General features: G+C 41.2%; 1 protein-coding gene across 1 annotated transcript in view; it reads right to left on the bottom strand.

Annotated features, from left to right (window-relative positions):
* Window positions 1-1,726: 1,726 nt before the first annotated feature.
* Window positions 1,727-12,283, bottom strand: part of glcci1 (glucocorticoid induced 1) — a 45,311-nt gene continuing 34,754 nt past the window's right edge. Inside the window, 2 exon segments of the mRNA XM_022746648.1 lie at window positions 1,727-2,323; window positions 2,415-2,535. Of these exon segments, the coding sequence (XP_022602369.1) occupies window positions 2,014-2,323; window positions 2,415-2,535 (431 nt within the window). The 3' untranslated portion in view covers window positions 1,727-2,013.

Raw genomic sequence — 12,283 nt, forward strand, 5'->3', positions numbered from 1 at the left:
CCTCAGAAATCCAGTATCAGACGGGTCTAGTCTCTGTTGGGTCAGATTAATGAGGTTTAATTTATTCCTACCTTAGAAAAATGTTTATACAACTCAACCTCCAATCAGCACACATATAGAACCAAATGCTTTGATTGTATTGTCCTGTGATGGTACTGCAGATTTGACCACTTGTCAACAGCCACTAATTGTCATCAGACTTAAATTACAGACTGCCACTGTATGTCTTCCAAGTCTCTGTCCAGCATGCTTCCATCAGTACACACACAGCCATATATGCCACCAGTCCCAGTGTGTGTGGTCCATACAGTATCCCACCACCAGCCATTCACCCTCTGCAGCTCCTGTGTCAGGTCCAGTCTCAGACTGGGCTCTGATCAGAAAGGAATGATTTGTCTGGGAATGAGAAAAACCAGGAGAAAGTGACAGTGAATCTGCTCTGCTTTGTCCAGCTGCAGATATCTGAATGGACATACATTCCAAATTACCTGAGTATAGACTCTGATTGTGAAATACCTGAAGCAAGGCCAGATGCAGACACTGTGCAACCAATTTGTGGCCATTTTCGATTTTTTAGTCTTTGCCCAAATTATTTGCTCTTGGCATTTTTTAGACAGGCTTTGATAATGTGATCTGGACAGTGTAAACATAATCTATACAGAGTACAGCTATTTTTCTTGTTCAGTACATAACACAGCAATACACAGTTCTGTACTTTTTAACAAGCATTTTTCTTTCTTATATATATTATGTGCGCACACACACACACACACACACATATATATATATATATATATATATATATATATAGTGTATATAGTGTCCATACATATGTATATACATAAATGTGTTTACACACATTTGTCTGTATATATATACACACAGTATATATGTATGTATGCATGCATTCATGTATGTATGTATGTATGTATATATGTATGGTGTGTGTGTGTGTGTGTGTGTGATGGTATTATGTATAGTAGTGTACTTCATAGTCATAATATATTAATATATAGTATAGTATATAGATATTATATAAGGGTTTGTTCCTAACACATTAATTTGATTAATTAATTATAACAAAATTAAACGATATCAAAAAAAAAAATTAACACAGATTAATTGCACTCTATGATGCCCCTTGTCCCCATACAGAATGTGGGAAGTCATCTGTCTATGTCCTCTCTATAAATACTCTTTTTGTTTCCAACAGGAATGGCTCACGCAGTTCACGTGGCTGAGATATTGCAAAGAAAGGACCGGCATGGGCTGTATGTTCTGCTCTCAGTGCAGGGAAATCTAAGTTTGTCAAGTTGATCGACAACTTGAAACATGACACTGGTAAAGTGGGACAACACCATGAAGCAGAGACTGTGCAGGGACAGATGCACTGATGGAACTGCAGCACCACTGACCTTCTGTTTACATCTGTACATTTATTTTATGGTGCACCATTTAACTAAGCAAATATTATATTGATACGCGATTAATGTAGATTAATTAATCACAAAGCATGTAATTAATTAGATTAATCTTCTTAATCACTTGACAGCCCTAATATATATATACATATATATATATATGTATTAATAGGGAGATAGAGAGAGAGAGCTTATTCATACTGTGATTGTTGAAACAGAAATCAACACATAATTTAATCAGAAATAAACTACAAGGTTTACCCCCCCCATCCCCCATCCCCATCCCCCACTCCAAATACTCTCCATTCCTCCTCCGATGTCTGCATTTGAAAACCTTAAACCATCAGGTCCTTCTCTACCAACAACAGGTGCATGATGCAGGACAGGAGATTAAGGTGGCAAGTCTTTGTGGTGGTGGTTAATCAGGACATTGTTGCTACGTCATGCAGAGATAGAAGGGAATGGAGGGGTCAGCACAGAGAGTCGGAAACCCCCCTGGCAGAGCAGAGGGAGGTGTTGGTGGGACAGTTAGTGGTGATGGTTGGTGGTTGCTAGCATGTATCCCGGAGCCAGAGGCCAGCTCTGCTCAGGTCTAGCTGATGGCTGGGCTGTCTGTCTGGGGGTCTGCAGTCTCTGAGGGCATGTTGGGCTCCTCCGCAGGGTCGTCTGTGCTGGTGCTCGTGGAGACCTGAGAGGGGGCGCCATAGAGCAGTGTAGCCCCTTGGGGCTCTGAGCCGGGGCCTGCCTCCGCGTCGTCCTCTTCGGGCTCTGAGGCCGGAATGAGGTGCAGGGAGCCGGGGAGTTTGACAGGGCAGAATGCCGAGCCTGTCGGGATGAAGTTGACCTTGTTTTTGTCGGGGCAGGAGAAGAGGGGGACTGACGCCGATGTGGACTGCCTTGAGCTGCAAAGAAACACAAGTAGTGTCAGTGAGGATCACACATTGCCGAGGCAGCAGGGAGGTGTTTAAACTCAACACAAATATCACTCTATACCTCATCTCTTCAAAAGCTTTAATCTTCTCACAGCCCTCTGGTGGCTCTCGCTTGAACATGTAGCTGTTGTTGGGTTTGGGCGAGGAGGCGAACTTGGGCAGTGGTGAGCTGCTTCCACTGTCTGTGAACACAGACACACAGGGTGGAAACAGGTGTCAGTGTCATCAACGGCAGCAGCATTTCTCGAAGTGTTTGTGGAGTATTTGTCCTCTACTCATCTGTCTCATGAAGTATTTGAGCGTATTAAACCTACACTGACTCTGACTCTCCCCTTCAGCAGCACTCGATGTCTCCTGTCTCATGTGACGCTTTTAAAGACACAGTCTGTAACTTCTACCTCTAGGTGTCTCTCAATCAAAACAATAACAAGAGAAGGAGTTTGGTGACATTGTGAAATAGCGTGGGATCATGGGAGCTTCACAGCACAGTTGTGTTCACTGCAACACACAAAACAATATGAAAATGTATGTACATGCTTATATATGCACAGTACTAGTTAATTAAATATGTAGGTATATGTGTCTTAATTAAATATGGGAGGGCTCTAGCATTTAATTTCTACAATCTGGCTTCAATTCACCACGTCACAATCTGCATCGCTAATTCTCCAAAATGTTCGTATGCATGGGTCAGAGTTGGCATACAGGTGCACACATTTTCCCCATCAAGTTTGTTTTTATAAATGCCAACCTTTGCTTGGGAAGTAGTGTACACATCTTTCAGGCCCTGTTTTGTGCGTACACAATGGTTATAAATGAGGCCCCACATGATTAAAAAAAAAAGGCAAAACACTGAATAAAGCAGTTTCACATTTCTGCTGCTAACATCTGCTCAGCTTTTTTCTTAAGATCCAGACGTCCGTGACCAAAATCCTTCATCCGGTAAAAATATTCTGGTAAAAATATACTGTTAAAAATGACGAGGCCTAAAAAGTGTAGCGAAAAATGTGGCTTAAAAGTGTGAAAAAGTGAGCTTTTGTCAGACAAACACAATACTGACAAATCATAGATTTCTCTGATTTGAAAATTGATGGAAATATTTGGAATAATGTAAGAACACAACTCAAAAAATAACATGGGTCTAGTAGTTTTTAGACCTTTAAAATGCGGAAAAGTTACAGATTATAACTTTTAACCTAAGGGACAAACTGGCATTGTTCTAAATCTTTAATACTGTCAACAAATCCAATGAAAAGAGAAATCCAACACTGTTGTAGTCGTCTCTCCTACGCTGTCTATGGCACTGGTTCCTACTGAACATGTAATGAAGGCTAATAAAATGAAGACTCCACATCCAAATTACTTATTCAGGTGGCAGAGTCAATCAGTGTGGACACTTTTTTATTTAAATGAGGATCAAGAGGTTTACAGCTGACCGTTTCAACAAGCAGGGTTAACTACACCGTTCCTGTTTCAAAACTTTCCAAATTTTCCAGACTTGTCGGTAGATTTTTTAGACCATATTCGACATCTGAGGACAAATAGGATGTTTATTATGTAACGGTTTTAAAATAGTTAACATGCATGTTACTTTCTGACTATGTCTGCTATTACTGTGCATTCAGAAAATATTCAGTGTAAGGGAATTTTCTTATTTGTACACTGTGAATGACTAACTCAGGGTAAAAAGTCAGTGTGAGGCCCTAGGTCACAGTGCCACAGCTACTGCATTAAATCTTACAGGCCTTGAGACGCTCAGGTGGCTCCTCCAGACACAGTTGTGGGTTTGCTGATACTGCTACTACTCTGTTGATAACAGAAGACCTTGGATGGTCAGCAACAAGTAGCTTGGTGTTCTGAGATCAGAACCTGGGCGTGTTTAAATCATGTTTCCTTGTTTATGGTTAATGGACCAATAGTGTATTCAGACATCCCTCTTCTCCCTCTTCTTTTAGGTATTTGACAGAATAGAGAGCGTAAGTTATCTATGGTGATCTGCATCAAGACTAGCCACAGGGGTTCTTTCTTCAGAATTGAGGTGACATCATTCACAGGAGTCTGTATTGATGATTCCTCCTTTCTCCTTGATCAAGCTTCAATAAACATTCTCAGCATTAGACATCCTGGACTCCAGCGCTCTTTCTTCACTGAAGTACCTTGACCACCGATGATAAGATTTCTCCCTAACAAATTTGCGTCACGAACAGGATTTCAACAGAACTACAGCCTGGTAAGTGCAAAACCTTAAAATCATGCCTTACCATGTCTGTTTGATGAAATCAAAAGAAAACGGTATAATTTTAATTTGGGAGAAACAGTTAATGGCTAAAGAACCTATACCTTTCAAAGCAATTTGATAATACTGTAATAGAAATTGAATTAAATTGTTTAAGCGGTTAAAAAATGGGGTGTGTATTTCTGATCACCCACTGTGCCACTGAGTGGCCGTTGTGGTTTTTTGGGACAGCTCCAGGCTGTACCCGACACAGGGGCTCACCTGAGGTTTAAACCATAGAAAAGACGTTTTTGGGGTAAAGTAAAATAGATCTATTTTCATTTAAAACCAAGGTCGGAGATCACCTGCTCTGTGTCCCATGGGAAACATAGAGGATTTCTGATCATGGAAGCCTAGGCGCCAATAGAGACAAAAAGTTGTGTACACAGGACAAAATACATTCTAATTTTGTCTAACCTTCAAACCAGCACCACTGATAAAGGAATAAAGCATTGAGACCTTGATGCAGCTGAAATGTTGTTGAATTCTATGCATTTTTATTTGATGCATAATGGGCAACGATTTGTCCAAAGCAGAAAAAACAAGGCTGAGTCTTCAGGTGAATTGGTCAGTTCACCAAAAAGTAAAAAAGGCAATAAAAACTAAACAACAAATAAGCAACAGGCAGTCAAAAGTCAACCTGTCGTTGATAAACATGTCAAAAACACACCAGCACAGGAAACTGTAGCACATTTTCATGATTTCCCTGCAAGTGCCAGCTGGCTTGGTTGGCAGGTTGAAAGGGTGGAATTATGTTTTTTCACATTTCTCATGTGTGAATGGACAAGTGGTTCATTTGAGGCAGACAAATTGACAGTGGCTGCTGTGAAGGTTAACCCCAATGTGGGTCTTGGAATTATTCATACAAGGAATGTATGTGGCTGTCAGTTGCTAATCAGAGATGCGGGGTCAATGTGTGTGAAATAGCTGACTGTGTGACTGCGTTTCATATTCCTATGATGGAGAGTGTGCTGCAAACAAGAGCCATAGAAATGATGAAGATCAAACAAAAACATGCAGATAACATAAAAGCGTGCACAAAAGTAATGATTCATGGCTGGGTGAAACGGCAAGCTAAAGCTGTTACACCCCAGGATTTGCCAAAACCTTTGAAAGATTCTAGATTGGAATGGCCAGAGCATGTAGAAAACAGAATGACCATTACTAACTGCCTGCAATTGAGTGCTACTAACACTAATACACCCACTCACAACAGCAGAGAGATACTACAGCAACAGAAAGAGATGAGGCGAACGTGGGAGTAGCCTGGGTTAGACCACCAGATAGGGTTGAGGAAAAGGAGCCAGAGCCTAAGCACACAGACATAAGGGAACTTAGAAGTTACACAAATAAGACCAGTGTAGGAATAGGTAACCCGTCCTAAACAACCAGTGGGACCAAAGTGTAGATTAAGCTGAAGTAAGAAAACAGAAAACACAAGCTCAAGTGAAGACTCAGACCCAGATGTGACTGCTCTCGACGGAGACTATGAGGACAATGACATACAGCAGAGTGAACATGGAGCCAGACAGAGAGAGGAGTGGCTTCACTCAGGTCTGTAGATAACAATTTATGTCATCATTTTAACATACATGTCTGCTGTCCGCCTCAGACACTTACTGTAGATTTTATGAACATCGTGGAATCTTTTGACCTCACCCAGGTAATATAAGAACCCACACACTCAAAGGGCCACACTCTTGATTTAGATTTGTGCAGTGGTCTCAGCTCTGACAACTTTGAGACCAAGGATATCTGTGTGTCAGATCACAAAGCAGTTTTATTCAGTATGGTTTTATCCCTGCCGGCTTTATGAACAACGCACCTGTCTGCCGCAGGGTTTTTAACTCAATGTCTGCTAGCAAGTTTTCAGAACGTTTTATTTCTGCCTCTTCAACTGCCTTTCATCCAAATTTTAATACAGAGGAGCTGGTCTCACATTTTAATCATAATTGTCAGTCTGTCCTGGATTCTGTTGCTCCTTACAAGGTTAGCAGGTCTCCCTAGCCTTGGCTAACAGAATCAATATTGGTCTTAAAGAGGGACTGTAGAAGAAAGGAACAGAAATGGAAGAAAACTGGTTTGCAGGTATTTTACGAAATCTGGAAAAATGCATTGATACACTTTCAAAAGGCGGTTAAAGACCCAAGAGCTGCATTTTATTCTAATCTGATTTCAGCAAATCTTTCAAACCCCAGAATGTGCGATAAGTTTTCAGTCTAATTTACAAATAAAGTTAAGGACATAAGGCAACAAATAACACTAGAAGGGAAATCAACAGTTATTTTCACAGTTTTGAGCCTGTGTCCTTGTCACTTTTATCTGACACCATATCCCACATGAAATCAACTACATGCAGTCTTGATTTTATTCCCACCAAGTTTCTCAAAGAGGTTTTCAACACAGTTGGAACCAGCTTTTTATTAATTATCAATAGCTCCATAGAAGAAGGCATTTTCCTTCTGCTTTTAAACTTCTTTCAAAGAAACCTAACCTTGACCCCTCTGATTTTAACAATTTTAGGCCAATTTCAAAGCCTCAATTTTTATCCCAAGTTTTAGAAAACTGGTTTCTACACAACTTTTATCTTTCATGTCTCAAAATAACCTCTTTGAGAAATTTCAATCTGGTTTTAGAGCTTGCCATAGCACGGAAATGGCCCTCCTTAAGGTAACAAATGACCTACATTTAGCAGCAGATAGAGGGGAGAGTGTCATTTTGTTTCTTTTAGATTTGAGTGCAGCCTTTGACACAGTGGATCACACGGTTTTAATTGATCATCTTAGAAATTGGGTTGGTATCAAGGACACTGCACTTTTATTTTATTTTTAGTTTTATTCTTATCTCTCAGAATTAACCTTTTTGGTCACCATAGGTAATTACTCATCTTCTACCTCTAACATTGCCTGAGGTGTACCGCAGGATTCAGTTTTAGGTCCGATTTTATCATCTATTTATATGCTGCCTCTGGGCCAAATAATTCAGTGCCCCAATGTCTCCTTTCATTGCTACACAGACGACAAACAGATATACCTCCCCTTGAGACCTGACGACCCTAGAAGCCTAGCTGCTGTCAAAGACTGTCTCAGAGATATTAACTGTCAGGTGGCTGAAAACTTTCTTCAGCTGAAACACTCAAAATCATAATAATACTGTTCAATCTACTTAACCCCACCCATCTCATTGAGAACAGCTTTAGTGCTCTATCTGCTAAGGAATTTAGGAGTGGTATTTGATTGCAACCTCACCTTTGATTCACAAATAAACAAGTTGTACAGTCATGTTTTTATCAATTATGCACCGTCTCCAAAATTAAATAAATTCTCTGTATCCTGCCCACGAGAGGGAGAGAAACAACATTTTGTATATAGAACATGACACTCTGCAAATCGGACCTAGAAAAAGTCATCCACACCCTCATCTCCTCCAGGCTTGACTACTGCAACTCTCTCCTTTCTGGAATTACCCATAAAGCACTGTCTCGCCGCCAACTTCAAAATGCAGCAGCTAGGCTTCTTACTGGTTTTAACAAACAACATCACATCATCCCACACTGGCTTCCTGTTAGTTTTAGAATAGATTTTAAGAAGTGATCAGTAAAATCACTTTTAAAGCTGGCTCCAAGCTACATATCAGAGCTGCTGACATCTCATGAGCCACCTCGCAGCCTTAGATCCTCTGGCGGGGCTCTCCTGGTCGTTCCAAAGTCAAGGCTCAAATCTAAAGGTGACCGTGCTTTTGTCATCAGGGCCCCTCGGCTTTGGAACAACCTGCCCAAGGAGATAAGGTGTGCAGAATCAGTGACATCTTCTTCAAGTCACTTCTTAAAACTCACTTTTACAGGCTTGCTTTTATGTGATGTCATCTTCTTATTGTCTTTGTATCATCCTTTAATTCTTATCCTATCATATATTTTATTTACTCTTGTAATTGTTTGAATTCCCTAACATCCTCAATTTCTTTGTATTGCTTTCATTTATCCTTATCTTTATTTTATTCCTTATTGTCCTATCTATTTACAAATGTTTTTATGTGTTCTTTTTGTTTTTTTCCCCTTTATCGCTTCTTCGCCTTATTTTACTGTTACTTACCATTTTTACCCCTTATGCCCTTATTTGTATTCATTATTTTTTATCTCATTCTGTTGCTTTATGTTGTTTTAGTGCCTATACCCCCTTTTATTATTCCTATCCCCTGCTTATATCATCTTTCATCTTACTTTGGTCCTCCTGGTCTCAATTCATGTTGCTGGGTTCTTGTGTTGCTTGGGTTGCCTGCTTGGGTTCTTTGGGTTTATATGTTGCTGGGGTTCTTCTGCCATTGTGTTGCTTGTGTTGCTTGAGGTGCTTGCTTGGGCTCCTATAGGTTTATATGTCGCTGCTGTTGTTTGAGTTCTTTCTCTTGCATGTTTATGCTTCTATGTTAAAGCACTTTGTAAACCCTTGTTTTTAAAGGTGCGATATAAATAAATAAATGAAATAAAAAATAAAGGAGCAAGGACACAGGAGCAGAGACTGAACATGACATGGCACACACATACACACTCAGACCCAGCACGAGAAGAAATGCACACACTGTCCCACGTGGACGAGGTCATGCAGGAACTCATAGATCCAAAACAGCACACTTCAGTACTCCAAAAATAATGATAGGTGAAACGCCTGTCTGCAAACCCCTGCAAAATCCTCTGCAAAACTTTAGATCAGACAAACAAAGCTCCAAATCTGATCACGCATCCTAATGACTATTGGTTGTGGCTAGATCAGGCATGCACTGTTTAGTGTTTAAAATTGTTTAGTATGATGTGTGACAACTGCTCACATATACATATGGCGCAGAATGGTCATTATGTAAACATTTCCAGATGTTGCAGAGGATAATCAATGGCCTATACCAAAATGCTGTTGAGCTGGTTGAATAATGAGGCCAAATTGGCGGTAAAGAAATGTGCAAGCCAATGAACTGATTTCTCTAAAGTGGTTCACTGTATACAGGGACCTAAAGAAACCATGCCTGAATTTATTCAACATTTCACATAAGTGTGGGACACTAATGCGGGAATAAAACATGATGATCATGATTTCTTTGCTGTGCAAACACTTCTGCAAAATATGAGACCACAGATTGCATCAGCCTACAAACTTTCAAACACTGATTGGAACACTATAGACGGGAAAACAACCATTAACGAAATGATGGCGTTGCATAGGAGCGGTGTGTTCTCCCCTCTACTAATAAACAAATGAATCACCATGCCTCACAAGACAGAAGTAACCAGCACAACACAAATGGTAAAACCTACAGGAGAGGAAACTGCCACAAATGTGGTAAACCAGGTCACTGGGCTAAAGAATGTAGAAGTAAACGTCAACAGAACAGAATTAATCCTCTGTATCCCCCTAATCAAAACCACCATAGTTGGGCTCCCAATACAGCGACTCAAAACAGGGAACCCTTTCCTCTTCCTCCCCAGGAACTCTACCGGCCCTTCCTCTTCCTCCGCCTCTGCCAGCTGATAATGCACAAAACACATACTATCACCAACCATAGGGAGGCCAAGGAGAAACAGGAACAGAGCAACTTTTTCCAATGCAAGCAATGACAATTCAAATTTCCACTAATCCGCAATGACAAGAAACAATGATACCTGTTCAGGTTAATGGTGCTATTGTTGACATTTTGATAGTGGTGCGACTATCTCTACTGTGAGAACAGAGGAAAATGTGTGTATACCAACGGACAATTTGTCACAACTGCAGGTGTTTCTGGTGTTTTTCTCCCAAAATGCTAAAATAAATGTTGAAGGTGCTGATGTAAAACACTCATTCTTGATTTCAGATAAAAGTCCCATCAACCTCATGGGGAGAAATTTGCTATGTAAATTACATGCATCAATCCATTGTACGGCCAGAAGGTTTGTTTTTATATTGCTGGACTCTGCCAAATTTTAACATGCTCTCCACTTTCACAGTACCCAGTATCCAAGCAATTGCTAAAACCTCTTCACCCTGCGCAGCATTGATGTTTGCTATGAGGTGTCTTCTACATTGCCATTGTACAGCCACAATTAACCCTTCAGAGCAGTACAGACAGGTAGCTGACTGGTTTTTAAATCAACAACAAGGGTTGGTGAGTGAGCAATGTTTGTTTATTGGTCCACAGGGGTGTGCTATCCCAATTCAACTATCTTATGCACTATTTAATGTAAAAGATTCTTTCACATTCTTTCAGAAAAGAAGACGCACCAACAGTTATGAAGTGTTTGTTGAAAGAGGTGATTCCAAGGTTTAAGAGATAAGATATTCCTTTATTAGTCCCATAGTGGGGAAATTTCCCACGTCACAGCAGTAAGTGGACAGTACAAAGAAAGAAAAACAGATTGATAAATAATATAATGGAATAAAATTAAATTAAATATAATATGTAAAATTAAATACTAAATATAGAAGATACAAAATACAAAAAGTAGCAGCAGATGACTTGTATTGCACATGGTTTATTGTCAGTTTTTGGTGTGTAAGGTCACTGCAGCTGGAAGGAAAGACCTGAGGTATCTCTCCTTCGCACACCGTGGGTGCAGCAGCCTGTTACTGAAGAGATGATAGCTTAGCCATCATCCTACTGTTGCCCACTACCTCCACTGGGTCCAGGGGGCATCCCAGAACAGAGCTGGCCTTCTTGATCAGTCTGTGAGCCTTTTCCAAAAAAGACCTGAGTCTCCGCAGCAGATACAGCCTGCTCTGTCCTTTTTAGTACAGTGCGTAAAAGTGTTGTCAGTCCAGTCCAGTTTATTGTTCAGGTGGACACCCAGGTACTTGTAAGATGTGCTCCACTATCCTGCACAGTTGATCAGCACAGGACTTCAGGAGCTGTGAGCTGATGCCATCAGGACCAGCAGCCTTTCTTGCCTTGATCCTCCTGAGTTCTCTCCCCACCTGGCTTGTTGTGAGGGACAGGTTGGAACAAGGTGACTGTGTGCTAGAGGTTGGGGATGAGGCGGAAGGGCAGCAGACAGGGGATGTTGTGAATGTGTGTGCTTGTGAGCTAGGTGATGTGTGATGGGGTGCTGGGGTGGGGGTGGGGCAGACCACAGGGGGCTCAGAAGGTGATAGCTGCTGCAGGGAGGACAGGAAGGGGGAAGGGACAGATGACTTATCAAATCTATTGAGATTCAGGTCATTTGCCTCATCCACCTCCTTCCCTCCTGCAGGCTGGGAGTTGGGTTCCTTGTAGCCTGAGATGGTTCGACAGCCCCCAGACACACTGATGTTGTTAAGCTGCAGCTTGTTCTCCATCCTCCTCCTGTAGTTGTTCTTTCCCTCCCTGATCGTTCTCCTCAGCTCTCTCTGCACTTCCTTCAACTCCTCATTTCCCAACCTGAAGGCTCTCTTCTTTTGTTTAAGGAGGACCTTGATGTCGGGAGTTATCCAGGGTTTATTGTTCAAAAAACACAGTACAGTCCTGGTGGGTACGGCATTTTCCACCAGAAGTTTATGTAGTCCGTAATGCAGTGTGTCAGACTATCAATATCCTCCCCTTGGTCACCACAAAGCACTTCCCACACAGTTGAATCAAAGCAGTCCTTTAAAGCCTCGTTAGCCTCATCAGACCAACTCACAGTGCGAGTGACTGCTGGCTGCCTGCGTACAAGAGGG

The sequence above is a fragment of the Seriola dumerili genome, unplaced genomic scaffold (genome assembly GCF_002260705.1).
Source record: "Seriola dumerili isolate Sdu_G_001 unplaced genomic scaffold, Sdu_1.0 BDQW01000108.1, whole genome shotgun sequence".
Lineage (NCBI taxonomy): Eukaryota > Metazoa > Chordata > Actinopteri > Carangiformes > Carangidae > Seriola > Seriola dumerili.